This window comes from Tachypleus tridentatus, chromosome 1 (assembly GCF_004210375.1).
Source record: "Tachypleus tridentatus isolate NWPU-2018 chromosome 1, ASM421037v1, whole genome shotgun sequence".
Classification (NCBI taxonomy): domain Eukaryota; kingdom Metazoa; phylum Arthropoda; class Merostomata; order Xiphosura; family Limulidae; genus Tachypleus; species Tachypleus tridentatus.
The window spans coordinates 109,667,777-109,690,366 of NC_134825.1; the positions used below are offsets into that span (position 1 = coordinate 109,667,777).

Consider the following 22,590-nt stretch of genomic DNA (forward strand, 5'->3'; position numbering starts at 1 on the left):
GATAGTACAACTAATGATGACAAGAAACCCACTTGAAATAAAAATGTATTCTCAAGACAACTGGTATGGGTGTTAAAACTTGAAGTATAGAAAAATGTTTTGACCTTCTTAGGTCTTCTTCAGGTGTGTTTTATTTTAATACCCATACCAACTGTCTTGAGAATACATTGCTAATTCAACTGTACTGTAGTGCAACTCTATGTGACCCATGTACTAATTGTCCTACAAATCACTATATATACATAAAAGCTAAATCTAGAATCTCACAATTCCCGGTTTTAATATTTAGTCACATTATACCAAGAATGTCAAACAGGGTCACAAAAACATCAAGTTATTCACATGTACTCAGAACATTTAGTGTACATGACTGAAATGTATCGTGGATATATTTATACTCCAGATTAAGAATCTATTAATATTTATTCTGAAGTATGTATTAAAATCTTTATGGTACCAGCAATTTGCCAGCCTGATATGGTGTAAACATTTTGTGTCAGAGCTCTATGAAAAATTATGTTTTTAAGTAAATAAAACATAAAAATACATTATAAGAATGATCATTTAGAACCAGTGAAATAAGACAGCTAGCAAGAGCAGGTTTCACAATGTACTCCTGCTTTAAATGTAAAGTAACAGACAGTGGTTTGTAATCCAGTTTTTAGAGTTGGTTCTAAGTCCACATAAATTTCTAAAGTCAGATGTGCTCACCCATTAACTAAAAGTATCTTCATTTCCAACAAATATAAGGTATTTACATTTAATCTGTTTCTGTGTACAAACTTTACTTTCAGTCACTCATCATTTTAACTGACTGTTTAGTACACCTATCAACTTGTGATATTTGGTTTCAGGTATTCCATATTTGGGTTTAATTTGAGCAGTGAGCCTCCACTTCAACAGAAATAAAGGTCATACTTCATTACCACAATTTTTAATTTAAAGACCTTTTTTTTCGATGAGACTTTACTTCACAAGTCTGTCCAAAGACATTGCTAATAATAATGAAACCATTCAAATTTTGACATGTTTATATACCACATGTGTACATGAATTCAAGTACATATAAACATTTTTTCAATGTTTTGTTTGACAATGGAATTCACATCACAAGATAATAAAATACAGCAAAAAAATTAAAAATATTCAAAAAATACATGGTTACTGTAGAGGTATGTATAAAAAAGAATCAAAACGTCCTCTCACAGACGTGTCCCAATTAATGTATATAACACTGATTACCTCAAAGAACTAAACTAAAATTTATAATTAGGTTCATTTTAAAAGAAAACAAAAAGTATTCTTGGCAAGTTAGAATTTCCAGGATGATCCTGAACCAAGTATTTCACTAAAATAATCTTTTAAGTACTTGGGTTTCTTTACCATTGTACAGTACTTGTATTCTTAAAATGCCCACATAAAGACAAATGTTTCTTTTTTGGTTACATAATTAATGTCTTACTAATGTTTGAGGAGGTTCACACTAAGGAAAGAGAGTTATATTTAACGTTTTACCTGGCAAGAGGGATGTTCTGAAACGCTTGAGGTTGCACGGAAGATTCACTTTGAACTCCAGTCAGTAGCTGTTGGGATGGTTGAGGTTCATCAGAGTGTGGAAGCAAATGTTTTCCTCCACTCACTTGGTCAAAGGATGCCTTGCTCGTGTTTGGCAACTGGTGAACCGAACCGCTGTGCTTCTTTAAATCCACTTCCATGACAAATCTCTTTCCACAGACAGGGCACATGAAAGGCTTATCTCCAGTGTGCATTTTGTAATGACGAGTAAGCTTATCCCTACGATAAAAAGCTTTACCGCACGTGAAACACACGTACGGTTTTTCACCCGTGTGAATTCTCCTGTGACGAGTTAGCTTGTCTTTCCTATAGAATCCCCGACCACAGAAATCGCAAGGATAGGGCCGTTCCCCAGTGTGGATCATGGAATGTCGCGTGAGGTGGTTCTTCTGTGAGAAACTTCTGTTACAAATGTTACAGAAAAAACGTTTGTTTCCTAAGTGCGTTTTCATGTGTTCAAATAGCTTGTTCTGTCGAGTGAAACCCTTACCACAGGTTTCGCACGAGCAGACTTTCTCTCCGTGTGCTGCACGAAAGTGGATACGCACACGTTCTGCTGATACGAACAACTTCCCACAAACTTCGCAAGGGACATTCCTTTGGCCCTTGTGCTGAGTAAGGTGCGTTTGAAGCTCCGATGCCGACTGAAAGGATATATTACAAGAAGCACAAATATTTGATTTGTCTTTTCTCTCCTGGTCTTGTTCTGTTGGATGAGGAGTGACAGCTAATGGCAGTGTCATACCAGATGAGGTAAATTTCAGTGAGCCTAAGCCATGATAGAGAGAACTTGAAGTGACAAAGGATGGCGTAGGTACTGGACTTTTACAAGTTATGTCCACAGGCTCTGTCTTGGTAGACTGAGCAAAGCTCTTTACATTAGTGCAAGTTTCATCAGTAGTAGCTGCTGATTTTGTAATTTCCTCAAGATGCTGAAGTGTAGATATTGCTGAAGAGGTAGATGGTTCTGTTGAGGAACTAGGAATACTGGCAAGATAGGACCGAGGATCAAACCCTGCAATTTATAACAAGAAAAATTTTTGTGCCAGAATATATTTTGGGATATATCTATAAATCAATACAAAATCTAATATTTTTACAAACTACAAGATGGAAAAATTTTAACCAGATTAGGCTGCCTTTGACATGAATTATTTATGGACAGCTTGAAGTGTGTGAATCAATAATCTGATGGACTTCAGCATATAGATAGAAATATGATCTACTCAAACTGCAAAAACTATTACAAAAAGAAGGTTTTCTGACAGTCTGAATAAATAAAATGAGAAAGTAAAGTAAGATATGTAGGATTGCCCCAGACATCCATGTTCACACAGGTTTAAATGCATTAACTTTTTTTTTTCTTAATTCAACAAAATAAGAAGTACATGTTACAAGGAGATGATTGTATGGGTCACACATGCATGATGCAAGTCAACTATGTAACTTAATTTCATCACAACTACCCTTAAGGTGATTTCTGTAAAACAACCTGGACTTGCTCCACTGTAATGTTGACGTATTTTTGACTGAGTTCAGGATTTCATTACCCAAGGTGTTTAAAAAAACACCTTTATCTCTGCAACAAAAGTATTAACTCTAAAAACATATTTTTAAATATATTTTCAATTACATTAAAATTCAAAACATCAAAATAAAGTGTATGTTTTTCTCGCATTAACGTTTCAACTAGAAATGTTTTATAAAATTAACTCATTTATTTATTACTTTTCTAAATTATTTATGAATAAGGCTTCACAGAACTTCTGAAACACACGTACAACTATGTTTTAGACACTAACTTAACACTACATCTCTGTGGTAAGTGACAACAAATTATGATTTCACTAGTGTATTTATAATATACATTCAAATATTTCAATGACCACATTTGTAGATTATTCATTTAAAAAACAATAATTATAACTTGTCATTAACAAAAAAAGCATTAAAGCAAATGGAATGATACATAAAACATTAGTCAGTAATAACAGTATATTAATTCATAATTCATACAGAATGATGTATGTAGTCATCATACAGAAGGATAGTTAGCTATATCAATATATTAATTCATAACTCAACCAACAGTACATCATACAGAAGGATAGTTAGTTGTATCAGTATATTAATAACTCAACCAACAGTACATCATACAGAAGGATAGTTAGTTGTATCAGTATATTAATTAATAACTCAACCAACAGTACATCATACAGGAGGTTAGTTAGTGGTATCAGTATATTAATTCATAACTCAACCAACACTACATCATACAGGAGGTTAGTCAGTGGTATCAGTATATTAATTAATAACTCAACCAACACTACATCATACAGAAGGTTAGTCAGTGGTATCAGTATATTAATTAATAACTCAACCAACACTACATTATACAGAAGGTTAGTTAGTTGTATCAGTATATTAATTAACTCAACCAACAGTACATCATACAGAAGGATAGTTAGTTGTATCAGTATATTAATTCATAACTCAACCAACAGTACATCATACAGAAGGATAGTTAGTTGTATCAGTATATTAATTCGTAACTCAACCAACAGTACATCATACAGAAGGTTAGTTAGTTGTTATTAATTCATAATTCAGCCAATACAATTTCAACAACTACTTTTCCACAACTCCAAAGAACAAATACTGCTTATGTAAGATATACACATACATACCTGTCATAGCTACATTGTAACTCGGGTGGAAGCAGGATATATCTTAAAGTGGGAGGAAAAAATGCAAATGAAAAAAAAAGGCATAGAAACAAACAAAACAAAAAGAGTGTATTTGTTTGCTAGGGAGGTGATGTATCTACATCTATTTTATCATCTTCACAATGACTTCAATGTTACAATTTCCTTTTTATCAATTATTTTTAGAAGCAAGAACAGGCCACACAAATGCTGAAATAGGTGACCTTTAGTTCTTACACTAAAATATACCCTCTAAAGCAAAAACAATTAACACACAACAGAAAACTGTTTACATTTTATCATATCAACACAAAATAAAAAAAAAAACATTTAAAGATCTTTAATAATATCCTAGGTTTGTGTCCTGCCTACTTATTCTATTACTAAGTGTCATTAACTTGGTCATATAAAAGCTGGGTGTATAACTGTATATTAAACTGTCTAATGCACTTGATCATGATTACCAACATGTTAATATAAATATTTTTCACAGCAGAATAAGAAATTATTAGAGAACATACATAAAACTTTCCATGAAACCTTGTAACATCTCCCATTGTATCTTTGGCAAACAAAATTAATATTCACAGTATAAAATCTACCTTTTCTGTATGTTGTAGAAAACAGAGTTCAGTCAAACTGTATTAATATCACAAGTGGTGTACCTCAGGGCTCAGTCTTAGGACCTTTACTTGTTTTGATTTACATCAGTGACATAGATGAAGAAATATTCAATATATTAATTACATTTACAGATGATACTAAGGTCTTGGGTGTTGCTGGATGTAAAGAGGATATTGTTGACTTATAAAAAAAAAATTTAGATCATCTAGTGAGTTGGGTAAATAAATGACAGGTGGATTATCATAATTTGAATGGTAATAACCTTAACAGAGTCATAAAAGAAAAGGGTCTTTGTGTAATGATTTATCAGTATCTGAAGCCATCCAAGCAGTGTGCTGTTGCTATTGGTAAGACAAATAGAATTTTAGGTTGTATCCACAGAAATATTAAAGACAAGTCTAAAGAGGTTATAAGTTCATTGTATAGGTTACAATGGTTTAACCACATTTGGAATATGTGTTATGTTTCAGGCTCCTTACCTTTGGAAAGACACTGAATTGTTGGAAAGGGTTCAGAGGAGGGTTAACAGAATTGTACCTGGGATGGAGGTGTTGTCATATGAGGAGAGATTATGACCATCAAGATTGTTTTCTCTTGGAAAAAGAAGAGGTAGAGAGGAATTGATTGAAGTGTTTAAGATTGTTAGTAGTGTTAATACATCAGTATTTTCATATTTAACAATGAGAACACTAGGAGTAGGGACACAAGTATGAATTTTGGCATGGTAGGAGTTATCTTCAGTTAAAACTGTTATTTTTATAGCAGGGTGGTTGCACTTTGGAATGGATGTTGTAGAGACAGTAAATTTAAGTGAGTTTAAGATAAAAGCTTGAAAAATATAGGAATTATGAGGAGCGACTTTAAGATTTTGTATTTATTTTTAAAAAATTCTTTTCATTTAGTTTATAGAATGGAACATCAGAGATGGACCAATAAGTCCCAAGTTGTTCCTAAATGTAACATTATTTGGCACAGTAAAGGTTGTCCATTTCTTTTCTTTATGCTTAACAATACACATACACAGAAATATTTCAATTAGTATGATGGTAGGTGTGTTTTCTTAGAGCAAAGCCACATCGGGCTACCTGCTGAGCTCACCGAGGGGAATCAAACCCCTGATTTTAGAGTTGTAAATCCAGAGACATACCGCTGTATTAGTGGGGGGCATGATGGTAGGAATAAATGAGAATAGTAATAATCATAAACCCTATTTTCTATTACTTTATTATTTACACATGTCATTACAATAACACATTAAGCTGAATCAATGTAAAGTAGTTATGATAACATAAACAAACATAATAACTATAATTCATAATGGCTGTACTTGATGATGTGATAGCTGGTATAATCAGAAACACTAGTCAGACTATCATGGTTAGTTTCCACGACCATGTGATTCTAATCATAGGAAATCAATTACTCAAGCTCATTGACACGCTCTAATCTTCACAAATACCAGTATTTCCACAAACCAACAAGTTGGTATGTTCAATTAAAGTATATGGTAGCACACCCATTGAAATAAGAAATTCACAAATCAAACTAATCAGCCAAAAAACAGTAATTTTTAAACTGAATTATCATTCAATTTAAAATAATTCAATATAAAAGTTTAAAGAGGCTAAAACAATGGTATTTAGCTTCAAAATTTAAGTCATATAATGACGAATCCCTGAAAGAAGGGAAATTATCAAAATTTTTTCCTTAAAAAAAAATTAAACTATCTTTCCATTAGTGTTAACACTTGTACTGCTCCTTGCACTTCGAAACTAAAGAAAAACATTCCTACACTTTTAAAACATATTTCAACTTTGGCCTTTGGACTCGTTTAACTTTTTCTGCTAAACTTGAACTTCGTCTTCAATTAACTGACCAAAATTATTTTTTAAAAAAATAAAGAGTGAATTTATGGTTTTCGTTTAAGAGAAGAATGTTTCAATGTTATAAATATACCTGGAAAGGCTGATGGAAAAAAGAAAGACGGAGGATACTTTATATCTTCTGGAGCTGATCCCATAACTAAAATTAATAATAAATATCGACAAGTTACAATTTTTTTTACGTGCTTTGTCTGTTTAACATTCCTACGGACTACAAACAGCATTCCGAGCTTGCAATTGCGTCGTATTTCCGCGAGATGGCGAACCTATTCTTTATTTAGAATAATGACAATATAAAACATTCAATGAGATGTTTATATTATTCGAGAAATTCAGATCAGAATATTTAGCTTCTTTAATTGTGTACATAAAAAATATTAAATAAAAGAGAAGTAAAAATATTAAAGAAACTACGATCCATAATCTGTTTTTAAATCAACTTTTTAAAGAAAGCTATGATAAAGAGCAATAGTTTGATTGTGTACTAAAAAGAATGACACAAGGATAAATTACATATATCAGAAGTTTGCAGATATACGCGTAATTACTTAATGTGTAATATCTTTGTTGATCTACACTTTCATTTTTACTAATAGTTTTCATGTTAAAAATAGAACCAGATTAATCTGAAATGTAACGTAGAAACTAATTATTCGGCATGCTTCTTTTTTCTTATAAGTTTCTAAACAACCTGATCTGTCCCCCTGGAGTGCAGCGGTATGTCTACGGACTTACAACTCTAAAATAAGGGGTTCGATTCCCCTCGGTGGACTCAGCAGATAGCCCGATGTGGCTTTGTTGTAAGAAAAACACACACACAAGCTTATAATTTTTAAGCCTACTTTCAGCTGTGAGCATGTTATAAAAATGATATTGCTTTGCAGTATTGGTTCAAATAGCTGGAAAAAGCTCATGTGGCGACAACTGATCTAGATGTTTATTGTACGTGCACATAAGGTATCTTTTAACTCGAAAATTCAAATTCCTTTTTTAGGTAATTAAGATTTCTGACGAAGAAATTTATTTGTTTGAATGCATGTAAAATAACACATAAATATATAGATAGAAGCGTTATATAATTTTAATAGATATAGGAAATACAATTTTTTAAATAAAAATATTAATAATCATTATTTTTCATACGTACATCTCAGCTTAGAGAATTATGAAGTTATTGTTCTATGATTTTTTGTTGCTAAGCAAAAAGCTACATAACGGACTATCTCGCTATGCCCATATGGGTATTGAAACCTGATTTATAGAGTTACAAGTTCTCAAACAAATGACGCAAGCGCAGTCCCAAAGGGAAAGATCTATCCCCACGACACCCCTTCTCCCTCCATATGAGATATCAGTATTTAGTCGTTTAAGATTATCTGTATATTGTAACCCTTCTGATACAAATGTAATCATCCTTTTGGACGAGCGGGGTAGTCATAACTTCAACAAAACTAAGTACCACCAATCAGAGAATATCTTTGTGTTAATTTGAAATAACATCACACAGTTCCGAGTCTCTTTCTTTTGTATTAAATACCTCTTACCCTCTTCTGCCAGCAACTAACTTTTTAAACACAAACAAAAAAATCATAAAAACACTACTACCGCCCCTAATTTAGCAGTGTAAGTTCTGCCAGCAACTAACTTTCTAAACCCAAACAAAAAAATCCTAAAAACACTACCGCCGCCCCTAATTTAGCAGTGTAAGACTAGAGGGAAGACAGCTTGTCATCACCACCCACCGCAAACTCTTGGGCTACTCTTTTAACAACTAATAGTGGGATTGACCGTCACATTATAACGCCCCCACGGCTAAAAGAGCAAGCATGTTTGGTGCGACACTTAGATTACGAGTCGAACGCCTTAACCCGTTTAGCTAAGCCTGGCCTCCTATTGCATTAATTTAGTCTTTTGTTTTTGTGATAATCAGCAAACAAAATTTGAAAGTTATTTTATTTTTAAAAATGTAAACACCATGAATCTTACTTTAAAAGCTTGAGAATATCTTTTCTTTTTAAGTTGTTTCATTATTTATATCTTTATTATTAATAATATTGGTTTGTTAGCATCTTTTTTTTTACTAAGGTGTTTGTGTTCATATATATATAGTACTGTGCAAAGGTTTTAGAACAAGAGAATATTTTATGGCGTTAATATTTTCATTCCATTAACGAATGTAAATTTCTACATTATGGTAATGTTTCACTGATCCCCGTCGACAACTGAATGAATAAGATTGAAAACACTTATTCTTTAGAATTCCCATATACTTGTACCAAGGGCATGTCATAAGGATTCTGCTTCAATGAACATACTGAACAAACTTAGTGTCTGAAATAACTGTCATGGTATCCATACAGTGTCTTAACTGGATAGAAAGAAGCCAGCAAAGATATAGTATATGATACTGGTATATGCTACTAGAATAAATCAGTTTAATAGCTGTCCACAAACAAACCTTGCTTTACAAAAAACAAACAGTGTTTAACACTATATATTAAGCTTTGCTATCATGCCATGGCCCAAAAAACGTATGGAATTCTTAGTAGAGAAAAGAGTTCGCACACAAACTTCACGTCATGCTGGTTGGACTCTCTGACAAATCACTGACAAACATTGTCAAGTAAACCCTAAATCATGAGACAAAGACAGGTAAATATGAAAATAGTAAAGTAAGAGACAGAATATCTAAACTCAGTGATACTGATGTTAAGTATCTTAGTTTATGTAACTTTTGGGACAGTTAAGACTGCTACTGATATCAAGCCTGAGATAAACAACCATGTACCAAATGACAGAAAGATATTCATATCCACAGTATAAAGAAGACTAATCGAGAATGGAATATCTGGTTGTGTAGCAGTTAAAAACAACAACTTTACTTTGATCTCTAAATATTGTCAAAAGACTGAAATTTGCCAAAAAGTATAAAAATTGGTTTGTTGATGATTGGAAAAGTGTGTTATAGACGAATGAATCGAAGTTTGAAATATCTTGTTAAAAAAGTGCAGGTTTTACGTCCGGCGAAAGAAGAGTAAAATGTACTTACCTTAATGTATACCACCTATCATGAATCATAGTATGGTGGAGGCAATGTGATTATTTTTCTGCTGGGGCGACAGAAGATGTTTACAAAATAGTTGGAATACTGGATCACCGCAAGTACCATCATATACTGATCTGTCATGATATACTTATTGGTTTGCATATTATTGGTAAAGGATTCTACGAACAAGAAGATTATGATTCCAAACACTCATCCAACTTATGTCGAAATTACTTAGCGAAGAAAGAAGCTGCTGGAGTCATTCAAATGATCCCACCGAGACCTGATCTCAACCCAATTGATCAGATTTGAGATGATAGATCAAAACTTGACAAGTCAAAAGTTACTTCCAAAAAAAACTTTGTGAGAATGTGTTGGGAACATTTGGAGTAAAATCCCAAAGGACACTCTGAAGAAATATGTTACAACAACGTCTGAAAGACTGTCTGCAGTTATTAAAACAAACGTGGAACACACGATATATTGAATGCTTGCTGAACATAAGAACTTTCACTGAGTTTCCGTTGGATCAAATATGAATATTAATAAAGTTCTGATGTTTCATTTGTGATTTAACTTCTATTTTATTTGAAAGTAACCTGAAAGCTAAGTTTTGAATTTGTCCTAACACTTTTGCACATTACTGTGTGTATATATATATATATATATTATATTAGGTATTAGCTAAAGAACAGTGTCAAAGTTGTGAACGTGCTATCAATCAACCGAAATCCAGAATTTAAGTACAAACAAACAACATTTAAAACTTAATTGTGCTTTGAATATTTATACAGGTATACACACATATATATCAAGAGAAAGATATAATGTTGTGCGATTTTTGTGTTTATCTGTGCTGTGCTCACAACAGAGATCAAGCCCTCGATTTTATCCTTACTCTCGAGCTTACCACTGAACCAGCGAGGAAATGGACTGGATTTTTCCTAGTGGTTAGTGTGACTAAACAATGAATCCAAGGACGAATGGTTCGTCATCCCATGCTGCAAACAAAAGCTCACCGCACAATTGAGTCGTGCGTGCATTCTAAGAGTGACAGTAAAAACCTATTATTCGGTCAGAAAGTAGTAACTCAGGAGTTGGTAGTTTATGCTGTTGACTGGTTATGTTCCCTCTAGTCGATATGTTCAAAAGAGTAGCTTTGGGCTTTTGGATTCACACTATGGCACTGTAATTGTTTTGGCTACACAATGGGCATATATGTGCCTCGCCCATCAGGGGTATCAAAAGCCGATTTAGAGCGGTGCGAGTCCGCAAACATGCCAATGGGGAGGTGAGGAGGAGACAAACAAACACAGTTAAGGAGCATTTCTTTAGCCGATTTAGAGCGGTGCGAGTTCGCAAACATGCCAATGGGGAGGTGAGGAGGAGACAAACAAACACAGTTAAGGAGCATTTCTTTAGCCGATTTAGAGCGGTGCGAGTCCGCAAACATGCCAATGGGGAGGTGAGAAGGAGACAAACAAACACAGTTAAGGAGCATTTCTTTAGCCGATTTAGAGCGGTGCGAGTCCGCAAACATGCCAATGGGGAGGTGAGGAGGAGTAAAACAAACACAGTTAAGGAGCATTCCGCGGTGGTGTGCATATAGTTAAGTAATACACGCAAATGTTTCCAATTCTGGTTGTTATTTAAGAGTTGAAATATTTTATGTTAAAATATGAAGATGTTCCTAAATAACCAATCACAAATAATTTAATTTGAAGTGAAAATAACAAACCCGTTTTATCCTTTTCTTATTACGTACTATAACTATCCGTAAAATCATTTTCTAAAAACTATAATCCTAATACTGTGATGACAGATTAAGATATTCAGTAATTTCCTTTTATCTTCGCATTTTATTTTCCTCTACACATATCTATAATTTTTGTAAGTCAATCAAAAGGAGAAGTTTCTGAAAATATTCTGTAATTTTATACTTCGAGCCTGCCTTACAGTTATTTACAAAAGATTGATATAAACTCATATTCAACTGCGATGTAGGCCTCTAATTGAAATGTTATCGAAAAATTTGGCCAACAAAAAGAAAAAAATGAAGTTTTCTAGTAGATATATCGCAATTATTTTTTTACATTTTTTTCTTTAACGTAGGTTAAAAATTTTGATTATTTCTGAATTCCACACTTCTTTTATATATACGAATATACAAAATATTAAATACATAAATTGTTCGTTTCTAAGAGAGTTCAAAATAATTTTGATTTGCAAAAATTGACACAGTGACACCTGTGGGCTTACAACGCTAGAAACCAAGTTTCCATACCATTGGCGGGCAGAGCACAGATAGCCCCTTGCGTATCTTTGTGCTTAACTTTGTGCAAACAATCAAAGCAAATTATTTGTTTTAAATGTCAGCGTTCTCTACGATTAGATTAATTAATTATTTCTCTTAACGTAACTCATTTTTTCTTTAGATTGCGACTAAATAGAGAATTACATATCTACAAATTTCGAATGTATATAGTTGCCACCAACCATAATAAGTGTTACGCTTCATTCTTACCATCTTACTGGTTTTAAAATCTTCAATAGTCAATACAAATATTTATATTTATATATAATCTTTTTTTTAAAGGACAGCTAGCGGCAGTAGCGTCGTCCACCTTGCGTACAGAATATGAATCATATAGGCCTAAGAAAAAAGTAAAAGCTTTCATTATTTCATAATTAAATATAAAAACGACAGGATATAAAACTAAGGAATCATTTTTTTAAATATATTTTGGTTGTTATTCACTTACCAAATATTATGACTTGCGAATGTTGTATGTTTGCATTACAATTTACATGATGTTGGAAAGGCCGGCACAACATACGTACGACAGGTAAGTTTTTCACAAATTTAACTGGTGTGAAATAACTTTTCAGACTTTTGATGTGAGTATTCATACTTGTATAAAGTAATTTATTTGGATTATCATCATGTTTTTTTATTTATTTTTAATGCACAAGCTTTCGGTTCAGTTATCTAAGACTTCTACAGATGCAAGACGTTTAGTAAACAACAGGGTCTAACGGATTCTTATTATTTTATGTTACCAAGTTCAAGAAACAGTTATCTATTTTATTACTTTTTAACATAATGCTAGAAACATAAAATGAATAGTAAAAATAAAATAAGATCAACAAAAATAAATAAAATTACACTAATTATCGGTGAGCATCATACTAAGCCTTTTTTTTTTTTTCTTGTTACAACATTCAATGTAAATAACAAACCAACACAACTGAGTGAAATCAAGTTATTTGTAAAATGCATCTGAAACCCCCAGAAAGGATTAGAGGGTCAATTGTAATATTTACATTATTTTTATTTACATTTTCAACGTGATTCATACATTAGTATGAGCCATGCCATAAACAAAGTTATACATATAGACCCACAAGTAATTTGGTACCTGTGTAATTTAAAAACGTGTTAAGATGCAAATATAATAAGTAATTCTACAGTGTGGCCCGTAAGTCCCTACCCATCCATATGCTATTATGTTATATTCATTTACGCATGTGTTATAAATTTGTTTCTTTTTTTCAGAGAAATATGGCCGATGTAAGCCCATTTACACTTGAAAATGTCTCACAGAACATGACGTTGCATAATATTATGCAGCGAGAATGAGGGACAGCACACAGATACACTGGATACATAAGATATATGGATGGGTAGGGACTTACGGACCACCCTGTAGAGTTAAACTGTGTTAAATGAGCAATGTGTATAAGCTAGCTACTCAAATAGTACTTATCACAAGCGATTGTTAGGTCTGATTTAAAATTACACAAGTTGTTAGGCTTGATTGTAAACTACACAAGTTTGTAGGCCTGAGTGAAAAACTACGCGATCTAATCTCTTAGGCCTGATTGAAATGCATACAAGTTAAATTATTAGGCCTGATTGAAAAATATATCAATTTATTAGTTGAGAAATATCCCCGATAAATGTTATAAGCTTTCGAGCATATTGTTAAGGGTGCGTGGATTTTTTTAAACATTTGAGGCATCAAAGCAATTAAACTTATAAAAAAAAGTGCACTATTTATAAGAATTCTTTTTGAATCTTGCAAAACACTATGGCATCTAAAATTGTCATTAATAAATAGCATAATTAATTATTATAAACTTTTGGCATTCAAAATAATTATAATCTTCAGGCAACACATTTTAAAAACGATTATATCATTATTATGTGCATTTTCCTGGTTTCAGATATATCAAACCACGAGAGTTTCTGAATAACAACTGAAACAGTCATTTTTGTCTAACAGTTACGTTTTACAGGGTATTTTTAATATGAAATTGGAAAAAAGTTAATACCTCGTTTCTTTAGGGTCAACAAAAAAGAAAAGATATAATAAAAACGATATAATAAATTTTGAAAATAACCAAGGTGAGCAGTATAAAACTGCTTATTAACCTCCAGTTCGGAAGTTAGGCAAGGGTATTGCAATCAATTCGTGCCTGTATGTGTCTGTCTGTCTGGGTTTCCGCGCGCGTGCTCTAAAATTAATATACCGGTGTATACGAAAACTACGGATTCACAACGCTAAGATCAGCGGTTCGATTCTCCTCGGTGGACTCAGAAGATAGCCCAATGTGGCTTTGCTATAAGAAAAACACACACAAAAACACACGCGTACGAAAACTTTGCACAAGATGGGAATTCAGTATGAGACAGTCCTCTCCAAATTTGGTCTGCATTCAAAATTGGATCCGGAATTTGGATCATCTAGAGGTGTTTGTTATAATGGAAAGATAAGGCATTTTTGCGGTTTTGTGTTAATAGCTCTGTAAGGTGTGGTAGGATTTGTACTAAATGTCATGAACAACTTAAGGTTGAGACCATCACACTGCAAAAAATGATATGGATCGTTGATCATTGTGGATCTGAGAATAATTTTCTGCGTTTACGAAAGTAAAATTTGACGCTATCCAATAAAAACGCATCCAATCTTGAGGATGAACAGCAAGAGGTGAATATAGAATCTCTCTGATAGCTCATGTTTACAATCTGTTTAATAAAAACTCAAACGTCTTGACAGAAGAACTATCCAATGGTGTATGGCTCACAATAAAAAAACAGCACACAAATATTGTGTGATAGACAGTTGTCGTATGCTTGCATTATGAGAAATCGTCAACTTTAAAAGTAATGAAATTTAAATATACGGCCACGTAGACTTTAAAGACGATATATGGTATATTTTGAAATACCCAAAATCACCTTAACCGTGAGCGCTTTCGATTAAAGGTTTAATGATAATTTACTTTTGTTCCTGTTTGTGAAGAAACCAAAAGTTTCGAACATTTACAGTTATTTACGTTATGATGTAACAGTAACAATAAATGTTATGACAAGTGTCATTAATAAAATCTATAAACTGTATGTCAGTAATAGACTTGGTTTGGTTTCTTTGGAATTTCGGGCAAAGCTACACGAAGGCTATCTGCGAAAGCCGTCCCAAATTTATCAGTGATAGACTAGAGGGAAAGCAGCTAATCATGACCACTCATCCTCAACTGTTGGGCTACTCTTTTACCAAAGGATAGCGTGATTGATGGTTACATTATAACACAACCACGGGCCTATAATACAAAACCTGATATGTAAGGAACGGGGAATTGGTACTGATGTTTTGTAAACTAATTATATTCTGTTTTTTCTTCAATGTTAGTTTCATTAAAATATGAATTATAATATTATATATGTACATATATATATATATGTATGTATAATATACTTGTTGTTATTTGTTTATTATTTTATATTCATTTATTTTTTATCATGAAGCTTGTTTTGCACTGTTGGCTTACTATATAAACCTTCGGTACTTACGTATTATAGGGGGCCATGAATTTCTTTAAAAGCACTTGAATGTATGAGAAATTTAAAACATATTAATACAATATTAAATGTACACGGTTTATTTAGATTAATTTGTTGTTGTTGTTTTTCTTTTCACAAGAACAAAAAAAACTTAAGAAAGCATTAGACTCATACATGCTACACAGGAGAAGCAATTGTTTCTAGAGATCAGAGAATTTTTATAGCATTATCATTTTAATAATCTTTCGGGCATGGTAAAATGTGGGTTTTTTTTATTGTTATTCACGTTAAATTCACATAACCTTCATATTAAATCTGAGAAAAAATAGTTAATAAATTAATGGCTCCCCGTTAACACGTAAGTACCAAAATATTCTTACTAAGGCGTACATTACGAGTTATGAGTGGAATTATGGCCGAAAATGTCGCTAATATGGAGATTATCCAACCGATGAATAAATCTATTCCAACGATTATAAGTAAGAACGGTATAAGAAATTAACTATATTAGTTACTGGATAGATATTTAGTTCTTAACAACGTAGTTATCTAGATTTTATCAGATGTTCATGATAAACTGTAATGTGGCCTGATCCAATGAAAGATAATAACAATAAACTAGCTAAAATAAGCTTAAACAAAATTAAAATAAGGCTCTGCTTTCACCCCACATTAACCATATTGTAACTACTGTGAATTTTATCACAATTACAATGTTAATGTTAAACGAAATGAGTAATACGAACAAATCACATCTTCCATTTGTGTAGATAAAAAATACCGATAACAAAGTAGCTGTTAAATAAAACCCATAATCAGTCTATAAGAACAAGTGTTGCTGAAATGTTATATACAACTGGTTAAACGGAATAACAGACAGACACATACACCAACTATTTAACACTACTTACCTCTTCGTCACTTATTGTCGTAATTATCCAGAAATGTGCAGAATATAAAAGTATACAGAAAATTCCACAAGGTTATAGCCACAACTGGTAAAGAAATATTGAAAAGCTGATAGACTTGAAGGAAGACAGCTTTCCAGTAGCACACACTGCTAACTTTTTGACTACTTTGTATGACAGAATAGCGGGTTTTCACATGTAAACGTATTCCGACATATTAGGATAGTAACGTAAAACCACACAAAGACTACATCCACTGGCCATTACTAAGTTTAAACTTATAAACTAAGGGAAGGGTAGCTAGCCAATAGCACCAACCACCTAATCTTGGGCTTTCCTAATCAAATACTGTGTTTGTTTGGTTTTGAATTTCGCACAAAGCTTCTCGAGGGCTATCTGCGCCAGCCGTCCTTAATTTTGTAGTGTAAGACTAGATGGAAGACAGCTAGTCATCACCACCCACCGCCAACTCTTGGGCTGCTCTTTTACCAACGAATAGTGAGATTGACCGTCACATTATAACGCCTCCACGGCTGAAAGGGCGAACATATTTGGTACGATGTGGATTCGAACCCACGATCCTCAGATTACGAGTCGCACGCCTCAACCCACCTGGCCATGCCGGGTCCTCCAATACTGTGAGTTCATCCTCCAACCTAGGTTTTTACTGTCACAAATTATACAACCCCAAACAAGGAAGCAAGTTGTCACAGCAACAAAAGCGAACTTTTAATGTTCAGGTTCACAGCCCGCACACTAATCCCAGCTTACGTTTAAACAAATAATTGAAAAAATAATATTTTTTATGTGTTTATAATAAAGCAACTTAAACAGTTACTTATAACTCTGAACTGTAGTTTGACAAAAGTTGGTCATATATCCAGGTGTTGTTTTTGTACTTGTATAAACTGTAAAATAAAGAAAAGTACGTCATCTATATCGATGGAAGTCTTAACGTCTCTTTGTTTACCAATTTTTTATATCGGAAATGTTCTTATGATTTTTACACAAAGGTATTTTATTACATATTATTGGTAAAATAAACATGGAATATTTTCATCTTTTGAAAGTCCAAGTGACCAATTTACCTTTCTTGTTTCATGTTAATTTAACATGTAATAGGAAAATGGAAACAAATACAATTTGATTGGGTTAATAACAGTATCTACAATTTTTAAAAATTTTAAGTCCTGAAAATGTAGTCCGAGTTTTTATATTAGGAAAAGTAATTTTATTTTACTCATTTGAACATATGGATTATTATTACAAACCTGTTTAGAGTCAAGTAGAATTATCAAATTATATAGTCAAATACCAATGTTTACAATTATCACTAGATGGCGCTAACCCTAATAAATCAAAGATGTGTTTGTAATTGAAGCTATAGATAGGGCTATCTGTGCTTTGCCAACCACGGGTATCAAAACCCAGTTTTTAGCGTTGTAAGTCCAGGGACATACCTCTATGTCAATGGGGAAGAGGTGGAACAAGTGGAATTTTTAATTTTAAAATTCGTTTTACAGATTATAGTTTGGAGGCTAAGGCGTAACGAAGAAAGATGTGATTTACCCTAGACAGTTGCATTTCGAGAAAACTAACTGTTCAAAAAAATCAGCTTTCCAAACACGATATACATCCAGTAATATAGCTTATTGGTTCGTATATTTGTTAGCGACAGTTTTTGCATCGAAAATTCTCTAAAGTTATTTTGCTCTATATTGTTATTAGTTTGTTTTATATTTATTTAGTTTCAAGTAAAGTTTATGTGTTATTTTATTACACATCGTCAACTATAATACAGAAAAATGGCATCTTCCATTACAATGTCGTAACTGATAATTACACCTCAGAAAAATAGTATCACTGTTAAGTCATTTATATAACATGAAAATGACATCACTACTTATAATACCATAGCAACTACTTATAAAACATGAAAATGACATAACCAATTAAAACACCATAGCAACTACTTGTATGACATGAAAGTGACATCATCCAATGTAATACCATAGCAACTACTTATAAAATATGAAAATGACATCACCAATTATAATACCATAGCAACTACTTATAAAATATGAAAATTACATCACTACTTATAATACCGTAGCAACTACTTGTACCATGTTACACTCAGAATTGTTAGAATACCAAATCCTTGCATCATGCTACACCCAGAATTGTTTAGGTGCCAAGTTTCTACTTATATGCTTTGTTAGATGGGTTCTCTAAAGTGTACATAAAACTATTTGTTCGTCTTACCGACATATTTAACGTAAGTATGTGACAGATGTTCATTTACTAACTGTTCTGTGTAATGGCGCTTCTTGGGTGTTTTAATTTCAGTTTAATCGAACAACATAAAGTTTCTCACATAGTTCTGAATAACGTTTCGTCCTTTAAAACTAATCACAGTAACCAGTACTTGATAAAGAAACGAGTCTGAAGTTTCTTATTTGAATGTTTATCATAGAAAGAACAATTTTAAAAATTATATACAAATCGATAACTCCATTTGACCGGTAATTTAGACACATTTTTACAAATAAAGATATCCAATGGAATTCTGGGTTTGTTTGAAATGTTTTTATTGTTATTTACAGTGGTCCACTGCTAATTTGTTAGTTTTGTGACTTCGTTATTTCTCGGTCGATGTCCACCTAACTCATTTTTAAAATTTCATTTTTGGCTAGTTTGTTTCAGAACAAAGCCACAATCAAACCACAGACTTTAGAGTTGTAAGTCCATAGATTTACCACTGCTCTTTTTAACTAGAAGTGTTTTTTTTTTCTCGATTACGTGTGGGGCATTTCCTTCAATCTGGTTGCTTGACCTGGACTCCTTCATGTTGACAACTGATCACAAGAGGGCCGTTAACGACTGTAACGTCTTCTGTGATATTACAAGAAGATGGCACTATCAACGCTTCAGGAGTTTGAATTTATAAACGTAACGAGGTCACTATGTGGATCCAGACTTTCGCCAGATATCACACGACTTCTGTTCGCATGGTTGGCTGTCATCATCGAGCTATTACTGCAGTTAACTCAAGATACAGTATTGAGTCTAAAATTTAAGGTTAGCTAGTCCTGAAGTTACGATAGAGACTATTACATTTGTCGCCATGGTGACAGTTACTATGGTAAAGTGTGACTGACATGAGTCAGGCGCGAAATGGCCTAGGTCTGGGTTGCGTTGATAGTAACAAACCATCAAAACGTATCTCCAATAGACCAACAGCGTCTTCAGAAAAAAATAAAACAAAAGGAGGTGGGAGGGAGAGAGAGGGGGCGTTGAATAATAGTTGTAGTCCTTAATTTCACATAATTATAAAATAACGCCCTGCTACCTAAACAGTCTTTCAAATACAAGTAAACAATTACAATCGTTATAGTGTTTTAGTTCATCATAATGAACTTATGTTACCAATGAATTTGTAACATTGGTTTGTTTGTTTGTTTTTGAATTTCGCACAAAGCTCCACGAGGGCTATCTGTGTTAGCTGTCCCTAATTTAGCAGTGTAAGACTAGAGGGAAGGCAGCTAGTCATCACCACCCACCGCTAACTCTTCGGCTACTCTTTTACCAAAGAATAGTGGTAAAATAGTGGGATTGGTCGTAACATTATAACGCCTCCACGGCTGAAAGGGCGAGCATGTTTGTCGCGACGGGGATGCGAACCTCAGATTACGAGTCGCACGCTTGGCCATGCCGGACCTATGTAACATTTGCCCTATTTAAGTATAGTTTGTTGTTATACACAATACCACATAATAATTAAATTTCAAAGTCGCTTACTTAATTTTGTACTTTGGTATTGCATGTATAACATTAAGAATACCTCACACACCGCCCAACAAACTTGATTCCACCCGTCTCTATTTATCTAGCTGTTTTCTACTTTCATATCAGAATACAACAAAGTACATTTTTCTTTTTAAGGTATCTATTAATGATAATGACTTTTTTTATGTGTAGGACTACCAGAAACATATACATTAATATCTCCCGAGACCAAAACTGTACTTATATCCAAATCGGTCAAGCTACGGAACTATGAGCTAAACGTTCGTATTTGAAAAACAAACAATAATGACAAAAAGCAACTCAGAGCCGTTCTATGAGCCGATATGCTGCGACCTAAAAACAATGGTGATTTCTTCATTGGTAAGGAATTCCAGCGAAGAATATATATATACAGTTTCTAATAAATGCTATTGGTTAGAGAGTTGGTGACCTGCTGATTTATCTATATTTAAAATGGAATGTTACCTCCTGCCAGTAATATGTATAACAAACATGTTTCTGATGATTGGATGCGGGTCACAATGTTTTCTTTTCATTGTTCATCCAGCTCTGTATCTTATGTCTTGTGTTTGCCATATGTTTATGAACGTACGCATATATGCTTATGTGTATATGTTTCCACGTATCTATTTTTTCTCTATATAATTTTCCCCTTACCTTTAGGATACATTGAAGTTATATTTGTTAACATACCGATAACTTATCGCTGCCATTGTTGACAACTACAACGTTTTCACCTCTTCAATAACACATGAATTCTTTCTATGAAAAAGACATAACAACTAAAACAACGAATTTAGGCTAATACAATAACCTAGCTTACAATGGTAAGCATTTATCTCGAATTTTCTCTGCGGTGTAGCTGTTGTCTTCATCAAAGAATTTTCAGTAGTCTTTCGGACTTACTCAGACATTCTGAAAGTTTACTGGTTAGCTAGTGAAGCAATTTCTTCTGTCTGTTTTTTTTTCTTCTTCTTTCGTGTGCAATGTGCTTGTACACGTGTAAACTTTCATAACCGTGACATCACAAAATAGATTCCAGCGGCACGTGCCAGATTTTCAAGAAGCACATGGTGGATAAATTATCTCCGAACGCTGCCTGGTGTTGCTCTTTATATGTAAATGACAACTGAAACTAAAATAAGATGGAGGCCATACTTTGAGTTTAAAGAGAGAGAGAGAAAAAAGTAACCTCTATACATTTGTAATAACTTCCTACTTGTAGCCCTCTTTACAAAAGAAGATCAAATTACTATCTTCTTTCCTCCGCCAGAGAGCGTGAATTTTTAAAGGGATTTAAGTTAAAGATAAACAAATTTAGTTCTGTACCAATGACACACTCGAATAGTGACTGTAACAGAAACATTTTGACAATGACAGATACTTCACTCCTCATGTGTATTTAAAAGAGTTCTCAAGGTATCCGTTGATTCGTAAGATAACGTTACTCCCGTGTTTACGGTTCTGTTTTTAATAGTTTTTTTTTCTTTTTACATTGAGGCTATGATGTGTGGACCACAACTGTACACGATGAAGACTGTTACGGTTGATGTCAAGTTGGGTGTATTTAACATCCATATACGTTAGAGACTTTCACAACTGATGTTAAGTAGGGTACATTTAATATTCATATACTGAATTCAAATTGACCCGAACTATATTCACCAAAAGCTGAAGTTATCTGGATACGATTGGTTAAAACCTATCTCAACATAAAAACTGACTATTGAATGGAGAGCCCTTTGTAAAATGAACAGGACTAGTAATTCAAAGAGGACCTTTTGATAAAAGACAAGGACCATAATTTGGATGACACCTCATTTTAAAATACACCTGGTGCTGGCTACTCGTCTTTCTTCTGGTCAATAGGTCAGAACTAAGGTCAAGTATATCTGACTCCTCGATGTGTCTGACACGACCATTTAGCTGATAACGTCCCATTTAGGTTTGAACTTTGAACAAGTTTAATGTTTCGAACTTGTTAAAACCGTCACTTCCAACATAAACGGAGAGAAGAACACGAGATTGACAAGTTATCTCAATCGTACAATCAGCTTTTTTCCTTACTGTCCATCATGAAAGTTTAAACCTGTTTAGATACAGTTGCTGATTAGACAACACAAAGAAGTACTTATTTCAAATTCACGATATTTAATAAGTTACAACGACCTTATAGATGATGTATAAAAAAACA

At 33.3% G+C, this 22,590-nt stretch overlaps 1 protein-coding gene across 4 annotated transcripts; it reads right to left on the minus strand.

The window, feature by feature from the left end:
* Positions 1–1,013: 1,013 nt before the first annotated feature.
* On the minus strand, positions 1,014–7,027 carry LOC143257992 (uncharacterized). 4 transcript variants are annotated; one of them, XM_076517049.1, is made up of 4 exons: positions 6,861–7,027; positions 4,883–4,966; positions 4,263–4,304; positions 1,014–2,590 (listed from the first exon to the last, which is right to left on the minus strand). In XM_076517049.1, the coding sequence occupies exons 3-4, from the start codon at positions 4,267–4,269 to the stop codon at positions 1,512–1,514; spliced, it is 1,086 nt and encodes a 361-aa protein (XP_076373164.1). In that variant the 5' UTR covers positions 4,270–4,304; positions 4,883–4,966; positions 6,861–7,027; the 3' UTR covers positions 1,014–1,511. The 4 variants fall into 4 exon arrangements, with proteins under 4 accessions (XP_076373164.1, XP_076373170.1, XP_076373152.1 ...); XM_076517055.1 differs by having other exon boundaries at positions 4,883–4,971; XM_076517037.1 differs by lacking the exon at positions 4,883–4,966.
* Between the last annotated feature and the right edge of the window lie 15,563 nt (positions 7,028–22,590).

Bases quoted from the DNA above. Each gene is read 5' to 3' on its own strand.
- LOC143257992 (XM_076517037.1), bottom strand. From the start codon at position 7,011: ATGCTGTTTGTAGTCCGTAGGAATGTTAAACAGACAAAGCACGTAAAA. The intron at 4,305-6,860 runs GTATATTTATAA...TCCCACTTTAAG, and splicing joins TTTTCCATCAGCCTTTCCAG to ATATATCCTGCTTCCACCCG. The intron at 2,591-4,262 runs GTATGTATGTGT...TATAAATTGCAG, and splicing joins TTACAATGTAGCTATGACAG to GGTTTGATCCTCGGTCCTAT.